This window comes from Mus caroli, unplaced genomic scaffold (genome assembly GCF_978045245.1).
Source record: "Mus caroli unplaced genomic scaffold, Mus_caroli_1 scaffold_13, whole genome shotgun sequence".
Taxonomy (NCBI): domain Eukaryota; kingdom Metazoa; phylum Chordata; class Mammalia; order Rodentia; family Muridae; genus Mus; species Mus caroli.
The window spans coordinates 38,302,754-38,316,896 of record NW_028227268.1 but is presented as its reverse complement, the minus strand read 5'-3'; the positions used below and the strand labels follow the sequence as shown (position 1 = coordinate 38,316,896).

Below are 14,143 nucleotides of genomic sequence, written 5' to 3'. Positions count from 1 at the left end.
TGCGCCACCACGCCCGGCTGTTTATTTGTTGTTATTGTTGTTTGAGATAGGATCTTATGTAGCACAGGCTGGTCTCAGACATAGTACCTAGCCAAGCAATATTTTTTTGTTTGTTTTTTGAGATAGGGTTTCTCTGTGGAGTCTTGGCTATCTTGGAACTCTGTAGACCAAACTGGCCTCTGCCTACTAAGTGTTGGGATTGAAAATGTGCACTAGCAATATTTTTGTAAGAAAGTCTTCCAGTCCTTGAGACTCTGAGGTAATGGGGATACCCAGATTGTTGGTATAGCTCTTTAGATGCTGTACTATGAAATATTTCAGAGCTTTTTTTTTTTTTTTAAGATTTATTTATTTATTATATGTAAGTACACTGTAGCTGTTTTCAGACACTCCAGAAGAGGGCATCAGATCTCATTATGGATGGTTGTGAGCCACCGTGTGGTTGCTGGGATTTGAACTCCGGACCTTCGGAAGAGCAGTCGGGTGCTCTTACCCACTGAGCCATCTCTCCAGCCCTATTTCAGAGCTTTTTAAATTCAAAAATGGAAATGCCTTAGGTTTTCAAAGGACACTATTTGAAAGAAATACTTAGTTCATGTCTCCTAGTTTTTTAACCCTATAACAACCCATCAAAGTCTGGTATTTATGCAGCATTATGCAATATTGGGGCATGTGACTCTAAAGAGAATAATTTTTCCCATCTTTATCCACAAGATGACTTAAGAGTCAATTACACAGTAAGATATATGGTGCTAATATGTGAATAATGTTTTAGTTATCTAAATGCTCAAGATAAGGGGTCATATCGGCTCAGATTAAAGGAAAACTGTCTACTAAGCTTACTTTAAAGTCTTCAGGTCATGATGCATATGCAAGTTAAGTTCAGAATTTAAGTATAAAAGAGTAAAGCAGTGGCTACCCTTTCATCTTTGTTTTATAGATGCCACACAAGTAGCAAACTGTTTTTAGTATCTTTTTTGTTTGTTTTGTTTTCTGAGACAGGGTTTCTCTGTCTGATAGCCACATGCTTATGCCTACCTAGAGCTGTCTGTCTGCAAGTCTTTACTTGTTATTGTTGTTTGAGATAGGATTTTATGTATGAGATAGGATTAAAGGTCTGTGCCTAGTAGTTATGAGATATTTTACTATTTGTCCTTTGAGACATCTTACAAGTTGGCTTGGTATTCACTCAGGCTGACCTTGAGTTCAACAATCTCTTGCCTCTTGTGTGGGATTAGAACCTCCTGGTCCTTCACCCGAGTCAGTTGCTTGTTTTCAGACATGGTTTTATCCAGTTTACTGGTGGCCTCCAACTCACATTGTGGCCAGTATAGCCAAGGCTGACTATGAAGTCTGCTTCTTCTTTCTGTTCCTCCCAAGTACTGAGGTGACAGGTTTGTATCTCCATGCCTGGTTAGATAACTTAACATTTAAGAAATTATAAATTTTTTGTTTGTTTGAGATAAAGTCTCTTTATATAACCTTGGTTGGCCCAGAACTCAAGAGATTCACTTGCCTCTGGCTTCCAAGTGATGGAATTAAAGTTGTCTAAATGTTATACATCTCTTAATTTACATAGATTTATATTTATTACCCTTGGGGTCTGGGGTCACTCTTTACCTGGCAAGTCCCCTTCTCTCTCCCGCTGTTATATTGAATCCAGGGCTTCACACACCCTAGATCAGCACTTGGCCACATTTCTTTCTTTCTTTCTTTTTTTTTAGACACTTTCCTTTTTATTTTTTTTTATTTTTTTTTTTTTTGGTTTTTTCGAGACAGGGTTTCTCTGTATAGCCCTGGCTGTCCTGGAACTCACTCTGTAGACCAGGCTGGCCTCGAACTCAGAAATCCGCCTGCCTCTGCCTCCCGAGTGCTGGGATTAAAGGCGTGCGCCACCACGCCCGGCTGTTTATTTGTTGTTATTGTTGTTTGAGATAGGATCTTATGTAGCACAGGCTGGTCTCAGACATAGTACCTAGCCAAGCAATATTTTTTTGTTTGTTTTTTGAGATAGGGTTTCTCTGTGGAGTCTTGGCTATCTTGGAACTCTGTAGACCAAACTGGCCTCTGCCTACTAAGTGTTGGGATTGAAAATGTGCACTAGCAATATTTTTGTAAGAAAGTCTTCCAGTCCTTGAGACTCTGAGGTAATGGGGATACCCAGATTGTTGGTATAGCTCTTTAGATGCTGTACTATGAAATATTTCAGAGCTTTTTTTTTTTTTTTAAGATTTATTTATTTATTATATGTAAGTACACTGTAGCTGTTTTCAGACACTCCAGAAGAGGGCATCAGATCTCATTATGGATGGTTGTGAGCCACCGTGTGGTTGCTGGGATTTGAACTCCGGACCTTCGGAAGAGCAGTCGGGTGCTCTTACCCACTGAGCCATCTCTCCAGCCCTATTTCAGAGCTTTTTAAATTCAAAAATGGAAATGCCTTAGGTTTTCAAAGGACACTATTTGAAAGAAATACTTAGTTCATGTCTCCTAGTTTTTTAACCCTATAACAACCCATCAAAGTCTGGTATTTATGCAGCATTATGCAATATTGGGGCATGTGACTCTAAAGAGAATAATTTTTCCCATCTTTATCCACAAGATGACTTAAGAGTCAATTACACAGTAAGATATATGGTGCTAATATGTGAATAATGTTTTAGTTATCTAAATGCTCAAGATAAGGGGTCATATCGGCTCAGATTAAAGGAAAACTGTCTACTAAGCTTACTTTAAAGTCTTCAGGTCATGATGCATATGCAAGTTAAGTTCAGAATTTAAGTATAAAAGAGTAAAGCAGTGGCTACCCTTTCATCTTTGTTTTATAGATGCCACACAAGTAGCAAACTGTTTTTAGTATCTTTTTTGTTTGTTTTGTTTTCTGAGACAGGGTTTCTCTGTCTGATAGCCACATGCTTATGCCTACCTAGAGCTGTCTGTCTGCAAGTCTTTACTTGTTATTGTTGTTTGAGATAGGATTTTATGTATGAGATAGGATTAAAGGTCTGTGCCTAGTAGTTATGAGATATTTTACTATTTGTCCTTTGAGACATCTTACAAGTTGGCTTGGTATTCACTCAGGCTGACCTTGAGTTCAACAATCTCTTGCCTCTTGTGTGGGATTAGAACCTCCTGGTCCTTCACCCGAGTCAGTTGCTTGTTTTCAGACATGGTTTTATCCAGTTTACTGGTGGCCTCCAACTCACATTGTGGCCAGTATAGCCAAGGCTGACTATGAAGTCTGCTTCTTCTTTCTGTTCCTCCCAAGTACTGAGGTGACAGGTTTGTATCTCCATGCCTGGTTAGATAACTTAACATTTAAGAAATTATAAATTTTTTGTTTGTTTGAGATAAAGTCTCTTTATATAACCTTGGTTGGCCCAGAACTCAAGAGATTCACTTGCCTCTGGCTTCCAAGTGATGGAATTAAAGTTGTCTAAATGTTATACATCTCTTAATTTACATAGATTTATATTTATTACCCTTGGGGTCTGGGGTCACTCTTTACCTGGCAAGTCCCCTTCTCTCTCCCGCTGTTATATTGAATCCAGGGCTTCACACACCCTAGATCAGCACTTGGCCACATTTCTTTCTTTCTTTCTTTTTTTTTAGACACTTTCCTTTTTATTTTTTTTTATTTTTTTTTTTTTTGGTTTTTTCGAGACAGGGTTTCTCTGTATAGCCCTGGCTGTCCTGGAACTCACTCTGTAGACCAGGCTGGCCTCGAACTCAGAAATCCGCCTGCCTCTGCCTCCCGAGTGCTGGGATTAAAGGCGTGCGCCACCACGCCCGGCTGTTTATTTGTTGTTATTGTTGTTTGAGATAGGATCTTATGTAGCACAGGCTGGTCTCAGACATAGTACCTAGCCAAGCAATATTTTTTTGTTTGTTTTTTGAGATAGGGTTTCTCTGTGGAGTCTTGGCTATCTTGGAACTCTGTAGACCAAACTGGCCTCTGCCTACTAAGTGTTGGGATTGAAAATGTGCACTAGCAATATTTTTGTAAGAAAGTCTTCCAGTCCTTGAGACTCTGAGGTAATGGGGATACCCAGATTGTTGGTATAGCTCTTTAGATGCTGTACTATGAAATATTTCAGAGCTTTTTTTTTTTTTTTAAGATTTATTTATTTATTATATGTAAGTACACTGTAGCTGTTTTCAGACACTCCAGAAGAGGGCATCAGATCTCATTATGGATGGTTGTGAGCCACCGTGTGGTTGCTGGGATTTGAACTCCGGACCTTCGGAAGAGCAGTCGGGTGCTCTTACCCACTGAGCCATCTCTCCAGCCCTATTTCAGAGCTTTTTAAATTCAAAAATGGAAATGCCTTAGGTTTTCAAAGGACACTATTTGAAAGAAATACTTAGTTCATGTCTCCTAGTTTTTTAACCCTATAACAACCCATCAAAGTCTGGTATTTATGCAGCATTATGCAATATTGGGGCATGTGACTCTAAAGAGAATAATTTTTCCCATCTTTATCCACAAGATGACTTAAGAGTCAATTACACAGTAAGATATATGGTGCTAATATGTGAATAATGTTTTAGTTATCTAAATGCTCAAGATAAGGGGTCATATCGGCTCAGATTAAAGGAAAACTGTCTACTAAGCTTACTTTAAAGTCTTCAGGTCATGATGCATATGCAAGTTAAGTTCAGAATTTAAGTATAAAAGAGTAAAGCAGTGGCTACCCTTTCATCTTTGTTTTATAGATGCCACACAAGTAGCAAACTGTTTTTAGTATCTTTTTTGTTTGTTTTGTTTTCTGAGACAGGGTTTCTCTGTCTGATAGCCACATGCTTATGCCTACCTAGAGCTGTCTGTCTGCAAGTCTTTACTTGTTATTGTTGTTTGAGATAGGATTTTATGTATGAGATAGGATTAAAGGTCTGTGCCTAGTAGTTATGAGATATTTTACTATTTGTCCTTTGAGACATCTTACAAGTTGGCTTGGTATTCACTCAGGCTGACCTTGAGTTCAACAATCTCTTGCCTCTTGTGTGGGATTAGAACCTCCTGGTCCTTCACCCGAGTCAGTTGCTTGTTTTCAGACATGGTTTTATCCAGTTTACTGGTGGCCTCCAACTCACATTGTGGCCAGTATAGCCAAGGCTGACTATGAAGTCTGCTTCTTCTTTCTGTTCCTCCCAAGTACTGAGGTGACAGGTTTGTATCTCCATGCCTGGTTAGATAACTTAACATTTAAGAAATTATAAATTTTTTGTTTGTTTGAGATAAAGTCTCTTTATATAACCTTGGTTGGCCCAGAACTCAAGAGATTCACTTGCCTCTGGCTTCCAAGTGATGGAATTAAAGTTGTCTAAATGTTATACATCTCTTAATTTACATAGATTTATATTTATTACCCTTGGGGTCTGGGGTCACTCTTTACCTGGCAAGTCCCCTTCTCTCTCCCGCTGTTATATTGAATCCAGGGCTTCACACACCCTAGATCAGCACTTGGCCACATTTCTTTCTTTCTTTCTTTTTTTTTAGACACTTTCCTTTTTATTTTTTTTTATTTTTTTTTTTTTTGGTTTTTTCGAGACAGGGTTTCTCTGTATAGCCCTGGCTGTCCTGGAACTCACTCTGTAGACCAGGCTGGCCTCGAACTCAGAAATCCGCCTGCCTCTGCCTCCCGAGTGCTGGGATTAAAGGCGTGCGCCACCACGCCCGGCTGACACTTTCCTTTTTAAAAAAAAATTAGTAATTTGTTTTATGTATATGAATACACTGTAGCTGTCTTCAGACACACCCGAAGAGAGCATCAGATCTCATTCCAGATGGTTGTGAGCTACCATGTGGTTGCTGGGATTTGAACTCAGGATCTCTGGAAGAGTAGTCTATTCTCTTAACCACTGAGCCATCTCTCCAGCCCCTTAGCCCCATTTCTAACCCCTTATAGATAGCTTAAAAAGTTTCGTGGTTCACAAAGTTGATTAAAATCCTACTGATTCCTACTTTAGTTTCTCTGGGCAGATATACTTGTGATATATCTTTTTGTGTGAACAATATGCTTGCCTGATTGCATCTTGATTTCTCACAAATAGTAAGCATTGCCTACTGATACCTTACAATAGATTATAGTCTTATTTTTATCAGAAAGTTTATATTACGAATAGGTAAATGCTGTACAGGGTTTAGTTGTATCCTGTACAGTTATTACTTTGGAGGTAATAATGGTCTTTATTTCTGTTGGTAGCTTTCTGTGAGTGTACCACTTTCTCAGGACACTGATAGGAGCCAGATAGTCCATTAATTTTCATCTATAAAATATCGCTCAAACTCCTGGCTGACTCCAGCCTAAATCGCTTGCCTCTTGCATCTGGCACTTCATGGTCATCCTGGCCCCCTCTTCACTATCACGCTAGGGATTTCTTTCCTGTCTTTTCTGGGCGGGAGAATTCATGTCCCACAGCTTCCACACGCTTGGTTTATTTTCCCCACTTTTGTGGGGAATAGTCTTTAGTGGCATCTTGAGAAAGAATACATGGGAGGAAAATAATTTTTAACTTTTTATTTAAAAAAATTCAGCTTAAAAAGAATAACGCAATAAATATCAATGTTCCCTTGATCTAGATTCATCCATTTTTAACATTTTGTCACATTTGCTTTACTGCTCTCATATTATTATATGTATGTATTTTTTTTTATGAGTCATTTTAAACTAAGCTGAAGAACCCATACATACTTCTGCTTATTTCTTTTAATAATTAGGACATTTTCTGGTTCAAATTCACTCACTTATGCTACCCCCTCATTTAACATAAATGTAAAAATATGTGATTTAATATTTCCATTTAAGATTTCTTACTCATCTCAGCAATACCTTTTTTTTTTTTTTCTTTTTCTTTTCCTTTTCCTTTTTCTTTTTCCTTTTTTTTGGAGACGGGGGGCTATCCTGAAACTTAACACATAGATCGAGTTAGCCTCAAACTTACAGGAATCTATGCCTGCCTCTGCCTCCTGAGTAGTGGGATTAAAGGTGTGCATCACAAGGTCTGTGCTTTTTAAAAAAAAAGTGAGATAGTGTCTAACTGTACTCAGAATTGAACTCATTGTATTGTCTTGCCTCGGCTTCATGAGTAGCTGAGATTAAAAGCCTGCCACAGCTGGCCCACCAGCATTCTGAATCTTGACTATTTGCATGAAGACACTTTTTTTTCCTCTCTGGAAGTTTATCAGATCTTTTGTGTTCTTTTTGTGATAGGTACTCTATGGACACACACTCTCTCTCTCTGTCTCTCTCTTTCTGTCTCTGGCTTTCTCTTTTCCTATCTGGGGATTGAACCCAGGGCTTCATGGATACTAGGCAAGGACTCTACCATAGATCTACTCATACAGCTTATTAGCGACCCATCTTAATTTGAAAGTCATGCCCTCTCATACTGGGAAGTTTTTAATTGAATTGTATCATCATCATCATCATCATCATTATTATTATTTGCCCTTGATTTTGTTCTTTTAGGAGCTGTTTTTCACAATTGGGCCTTTTTAGTAGGCTCTTTAACTTTCTTTGTTTCTTACTGTTTTCTCCTTAACTTTTTCTGATTCATGAGTACATTTCCATAGTTGTATCTTTTATCTTTTTGTAGTAAGCATTTTTATTGCTGCAATTATATTTTTAACTTTAAGTTTTAAAAATATTCATGTATTTTGTCAAGGAGTGTTATGATCCATAGATATGTTTTTACTGCTTTTTTTTTTTTAATTTTAAAAATCTTACTTACTACTTATTTGTTTTTTTGTTTTTAAGCTTTAAGAATTATTTCTGGGCCAGAGAGATGGCTCAGTAGTGGGTAAGGGCACTTTCTGGCCAAGCCTGAGCGCTTGAGTTTCAACCCCAGGACTCAAGTGGTGGAAGGAGGATCGGACTCCCTCAGGTTGTCTTTTAACTTACACACACACACTTGTATGTGGGCACAGACAAATAAATGAACAAACTGTAACAAGTAATATTCATCTTTAAATGTAAACTTAAATATGAGATTACTCACTCGAGCCCATAAAATTGAGGTCAGCCTTTGTAACAATGAGATACTGTAGTAAAAAATAAAAAATTATTTATAGTTTTTTTTTTTCTTTGTATTTTTTTTTCTGAGACAGAGACTTTTTGTGTAGTCAAGGCTAGCCCTGATCTTGATGTGAGCCTCCTGGGATCACAAGTCTGTGCCAACACATGTATATATTTGTTATTTTTAGTATTTCTTTAAAAAGTATACCATTTGTGTTTTGCATATGTACTATTCTCTCTTAGATGACTTAGGATAGCAATGATAGCTCTTTAGATTTTGACTTTTTTAGGTAGTAATTTTAGAGTTAAAGAAAAGTTGAGTGGGAATATTTCACAGAGAGCTCTGCACACTTTTGACTAAGCTTCACTCAGTACGGACATTTCACATGGTCACAGTACCTTTATCAAACCTAAGAAGTTAACATTGGAGATTGCGTGTGCTTACTGACAGGACATTTACCCAGCCTCTGGGGGCTCTGGGTTGCTCAGTCCCAACACACACACACACACACACACACACACACACACACACACACACACACACAAAAGAAGCAGTAGAAATTCTCAGTCCCAACACACACACACACACACACACACAAGAAGCAGTAGAAATTCTCATCAGAGAGTATTGTTTGCTGCAGAGATTTTTCAGACTTTACCCCTCTACCCACATAGGGTTTTCCTGTAGGAAGCTCAATCATGATACTGCTTTGAGTTTGGTGGTTATGTACTTTCTTTATGAAAGTTTTTAACCTTTCTCAGTGACTTTCAAGTTTGAAGACTGTCCTTCAATTTGAATTGGTCTAGTATTTTCTCATGGGCTGACTAGGGTTTTGTGACTGGAGGGAGTAAACACAAAAGTGGAATTGAGCCCTTCTATCTTTCTATTTTATCCCCATAGTTATATTTTGTTTTTCATACTCTTTGGTTATGTGTTTTTTGACGTTACAAGTAGTTATTCTTGATTCTTTCATTTGGATACTTTTTCAGACATCTGGTAATAATAATACTTAGTTGCCTGCTTGTATTTTAGAAGGTGGACAGAAGAGGTGATGAGAGCTTGTGACAGTTTGAATGGGCCTTACTGACTGTTAGCTTCATCTAAGGGCCATCTGGTGGGAAACTTAGGCACCTCAGTGTTGCTAGCTTAAGGACCCTGCATTATCTAACACCTCCATCCTACCCAACCCCAGTGTTTCAGCTGTTCAGAGTCTACAAAAGATCTTGTGACTTACTATGTTTACTATGTTTACTTAATGTATCCAGCTTTAGTATGGTAAGAGTACCTTTTCCTCTTGTTGGTATTCTCCAGGATGGAAACTGACCCTTTCTGGAGAACTAGACGCAGCCTTTGATCAGGCTGGTAGCTGGCCTCGTGAGATTCAGGGAAATGGAATGATCAGAAGCTTCTGAAACAAGCTCAGCTGGCCCTTGCTTTACTTAGTTCTTTCATGGCATAGGTGAAATGTTTTGGAGATTCTGTGTGACTTTTGGCTTTGTGGGTTTACCTAGTTACTTAGTACTTTTTCTACTTTCCCAGAATATATCTGGCTGTTTGTAGATACTTAACCAAAAACTAAATTTTTTAATTTTTTATACATTTACTGTGTCTGTGAGAGAGAGGGGGAGGAGAGAAGACAATACACACCTCACATATTGTGTGTGGGGGGAATTGAGCTTACATATGTGGAAGTCAACTTTCAGGAGTCCTTTTATTTTGTGGAACTCAGATCTTCAGACTTGGTGGCAAGTACATTTTACTGAGCCATCTAACCTTCTACTACCAACAACTAAATCCTATTTTTTTTCTTTTAAAAAAAATTAGCTATTTTATTAGGGTTTGTGTTTGTGCAAGCCATAGCATACCTGTGGAGGTCAGAGGACAACTTGCTATGTGGATTCTGGGATTTAATTTAGATTGCCAGATTTTGTATAAGTCATCTTTTTTATGTTTTAGAAAAGGTCTCATGAGGCCCAGGCTGGTTGGGAATTGACCATCCTTCTACCTCAGACTTTCAGACACTAGTATTATCAACTGATTTAAAATTAAGATATCTAAAGCTGGGTGGTGGTGGCGCACGCCTTTTTTTTTTTTTTTTTTAAAGATTTATTTATTTATTATATGTAAGTACACTGTAGCTGTCTTCAGACACTCCAGAAGAGGGCACCAGATCTCGTTACAGATGGTTGTGAGCCACCATGTGGTTGCTGGGATTTGAACTCTGGACCTTTGGAAGAGCAGTCGGGTGCTCTTACCCACTGAGCCATCTCAGCAGCCCGGTGCACGCCTTTAATCCCAGCACTTGGGAGGCAGAGGCAGGAGGATTTCTGAGTTCGACGCCAGCCTGGTCTACAAAATGAGTTCCAGTACAGCCAGGGCTATACAGAGAAACCCTGTCTCGAAAAACCAAAAAAAAAAAAAAAAAAAAAAAAAGATATCTAGGGTAGGGTCAATATTATCAAAGCATGTTGTATGAAATGCCCAAAAGAACCAATCTTTAAAAATCTGGAGCTAGAGAGATGGCTCATCAGTTATTAGCATTGGCTATTCTTTCAAGTGACCCTGGTTCTATTTCTGTGACTCCAGTTCTAGGAAATCCAATGCCCCCTTCTGACCTCCATGGGTACCAGGCAGACATGCAGGCAAAACACTCAGACACATAAAAATAATTGAGATACCTGTGTCCCCTCCAACTGCAGATCTTGTTTAGTAGATGTGGAGTAAATTTTACACATGAGTATTTTTGAGGTTTGTTTGTTTTTTAATTTGGTTTTTGTTTTGTTTTAAAGACAGCTTAAAAAAGTCTATCTATCTATCTATTATCCCTGGCTGTTTTTGACCTTGCTTTGTAGACCAGGCTGACCACCTGCCATTGCTTCCTGAGTGCTAGGATTAATCGTGTTTGGCACCACCTCCCAGGTTATTTATTTTTTATTTTTATTTGTTTTTGAGACAGGGTTTCATATAGTGCAGGCTGTGCCTACATCTTTCTGTGTTGCCAAGGGTAACTTTGAACTCCTGGAACTCCTGATCTTCTTCTACCTCTCAAATACTAAGATTGCAGGCCTCGGCCAGAGGTCCCACTGCACAGGCATAGTTTTACAAAGCTTCTGGGTGTTTGATACACAATCAAAATGGAGGCTTTCTTCCGTGGATACTTTTAAGTTGTTAGCTCAGAAGCAAACCTAGGATTTGGGGAGTATACTTTTTTGGCCCTTTAGAGTTTAAGGACTTAGAATAATGGCAATGTGGCCCTCTCCCTGGTTTCTAGTTTTTGTAATGCTTGTAACCATTTGTAAACATACTCAGCCTGAGTTCTGGGAAATGAAATTATCTTCTCTTTATTGCCTTATTTTTAATGAAATGTTAGAAGTAGTAGGTGTTGCAATGCATTGATTCTGAGTATGGTTTTTTTTTTTTTTTTAGGAAAGCTATTTTATGAAATAAAGTTGGATCACTGTTTAGTAGATTTAGATATAATAAAGTTTTGAATGTGAAATGTTTTTGTTTTATATCATTGAGTAATAAACTACTGAACTTTATGCTTGAAGTTAGATTAATATTTACCAGAAAACATAATATTATGAATTTTGCTATTTTTGTGCTAGACTGAGTAGAACTGGAATTGAGAAAAAAATTGTTTTTTAAAAGAAGAAAAAGAAAACCAAATGAACAGAAAAAGCAACCTTCAAATCTCTGTTTTTCTCTTTGTTTAGTTCTTTTTGGAGGCGGATATCTGCTGAGACAATAAGAATTATAAGAGGTCAGTTTCAAATAATAATAGTCTTTTATGTTTACAATGTAGTAAAAGTTTTAATGTGCTAAGATGTTAAACTGTGGGTTTCTGTTGTCTTCCACAAAGAATATTGGCAGACCTAGGGTGAGTGACCCAAGCAAACAGGGAGGCTGACAATGACAATGGTGGTGACCCACTACCTTCTCTCTAATTTAGGACTGGAATCAATGGAAATGGGACAGGCTGTGGTAGCTTCTAGAGTGTCTGGATGGCTACTCAGTGATTTTCCAGGCATGACCTCCCTTTCTGGTGGCGTACATGCCTGCACTAGGGAGCAGTGTTCCGTACAGGTGCTTGCCGCTGGGCAGGCGTCAGTTGTTAAACACGGCTGCTTCCAGTCTGTGCAACCCTTAGAAAAGGCTGCCTGGGTACTGGCCGCTAGGAGAGGCCAGGGTGAAGGGCTGTGCTGAGCCTTTCATTCATCAGCCCAGGGACTGTATTTTACTAATGCTGACCTTCTTTACTTTCATGATCTCCAAGCGTCATTACTTTCTCATGAATTTCACTTTATTTTTGTTACCATCAGATTTCAGTCAGATTATAAATTAAAATGTACACCTGTGTGCCTTGGTTCCCTTGTGAAGGCAGCAGCTGTGAGCCAGGTGTGGAGGTGTACTGATGTCATCCCAGCTATAGGTATCCCCTGCTGTAGAAGTTTGGGGTTAGCTTGGCTGTGAGATGCTGTCTCTTTCCTGCCTCTCCCAAATACTTGGCCAGCCTTCATGTTTTTATTCTCTCAGTTGCTGTATCTTTTATTATTTTTAACATGGTCAGTGTATTGGAATGTCACTTTTTCCTTTCCTCTTATTCCCTAACTCACTTTTTCTTTTCTTTTTTTTTTTTTAAAGATTTATTTATTTATTTTATGTATATGAGTACACTGTAGCTGTACAGATGGTTGTGAGCCTTCATGTGGTTGTTGGGAATTTAGGACCTCTGCTCGCTCTGGTCCAAAGATTTATTTATTATTATACATAAGTACACTGTAGCTGTCTTCAGACACACCAGAAGAGAGTGTCAGATCTCATTACAGATGGTTGTGAACCACCATGTGGTTGCTGGGATTTGAACTCAGGACCTTCAGAAGAGCAGTCAGTCTTACCTGCTGAGCCATCTCACCAGCCCTCCCCTTTTCTTCTAGTGATTTGGTTGTCTTTTAGACTGAACTCCATACAATTTGGAGACTTAAAAAAAAAAAAGAAAAAAAGAAAGAAATACAATATTGCAATGCACACGTATAGTAAACATAGACAGTTTTTTCCATTGCTGGATATTGAAGTGGGCCTCCTGTATGCTAGGCAAGTGCCACTTTAAATATGTTTTTGTTACTTTATTTTCACATTCACCCTTGCACTCCCCTTCCCAATCCCCCTCCCCACCCCTAACCTTAAATTGGTCCCCTTCCTTACCTTAAATATTCATTTTGTACTTATATGTCATATGTATGTATGTATGTATATTCATATAGTGATATGTTTAAGTCTAGATTGTACCTAGCAGAAAAAGTGATATTTTGTCTTCCTTTCCCCATGTTATCCTGCCTTGTTTCCCCCCTGCCCCTCTCTTTAGACCTCTTCCTCATCATTCTCTCACTTCTGTATGTATTTATTTATGCTAGTTTAGAAAACAAAAGCTAGCATGAGCATTCTTCAACTCTGTTCCGGAATGTTCACAGATTTTTTTTTCTTATTTTCATCTGTGTATTTTGTATTTCTGGCAGTTTGTTATTGTTGTTTTCTCTTGCGGCACAGTGGTTTTTAAGCTTTGTGTCTTTTTAAAAACCCATGATTATATTTCATTCTAAAGCTTCTGAAACAATTGGTTTAAGGTAGGCCCAAGAATTCACACTCTTATAAATTCCCCAGGAGCAGCTCCAGGTCCAGGAATCACATTCTGGGAACCTTGCTGTCCTAGCATTTGAAAATATTATTATGTCTCTAAACAGATAAACTCTGACTTACAGATCACCCCAAAAGAATAGTGGATGTGTAATTTTAACATCCTCACTGCCATCTAGACATTTAAAAATCGAGTCTGGTGGCAGAAGTGTATAATCCCCATACCTCAGAAGGCTGATCGGGGATTCACATTTCAAAGCCAGGGTGATCCACAGAGCAAGTTCAAGGTCAGCCTGAGTAGTTTGGTGTGACTCTATCTCAAAACACACACACATACACACACACACACACACACACACACACACACACACACGTAGAAAAGGGCAAAGGGTATTGCTCAATGGTAGAGGTTTAATCCTTAGAGCCATGACTACACCCTACCAAAATATAGATGTTTTCTTGTCTGATATGATCAAACACTGCTCTCCAC

At 38.5% G+C, this 14,143-nt stretch overlaps 1 protein-coding gene across 8 annotated transcripts in view; it reads left to right on the top strand.

Moving 5' to 3' along the window:
* Acaca (acetyl-CoA carboxylase alpha) overlaps positions 1–14,143 on the top strand; it is a 275,396-nt gene that overhangs the window by 59,222 nt on the left and 202,031 nt on the right. For 7 of the 8 annotated variants that reach the window (XM_029483172.2, XM_029483174.2, XM_021178351.3 and 4 more), the window contains exon 2: positions 11,736–11,782. The exons of the other annotated variant lie outside the window; for it this stretch is intronic. In XM_029483172.2, the coding sequence (XP_029339032.1) occupies positions 11,736–11,782 (47 nt within the window). The remainder of the gene's footprint in view (positions 1–11,735; positions 11,783–14,143) is intronic. 8 annotated transcript variants of the gene reach the window in all.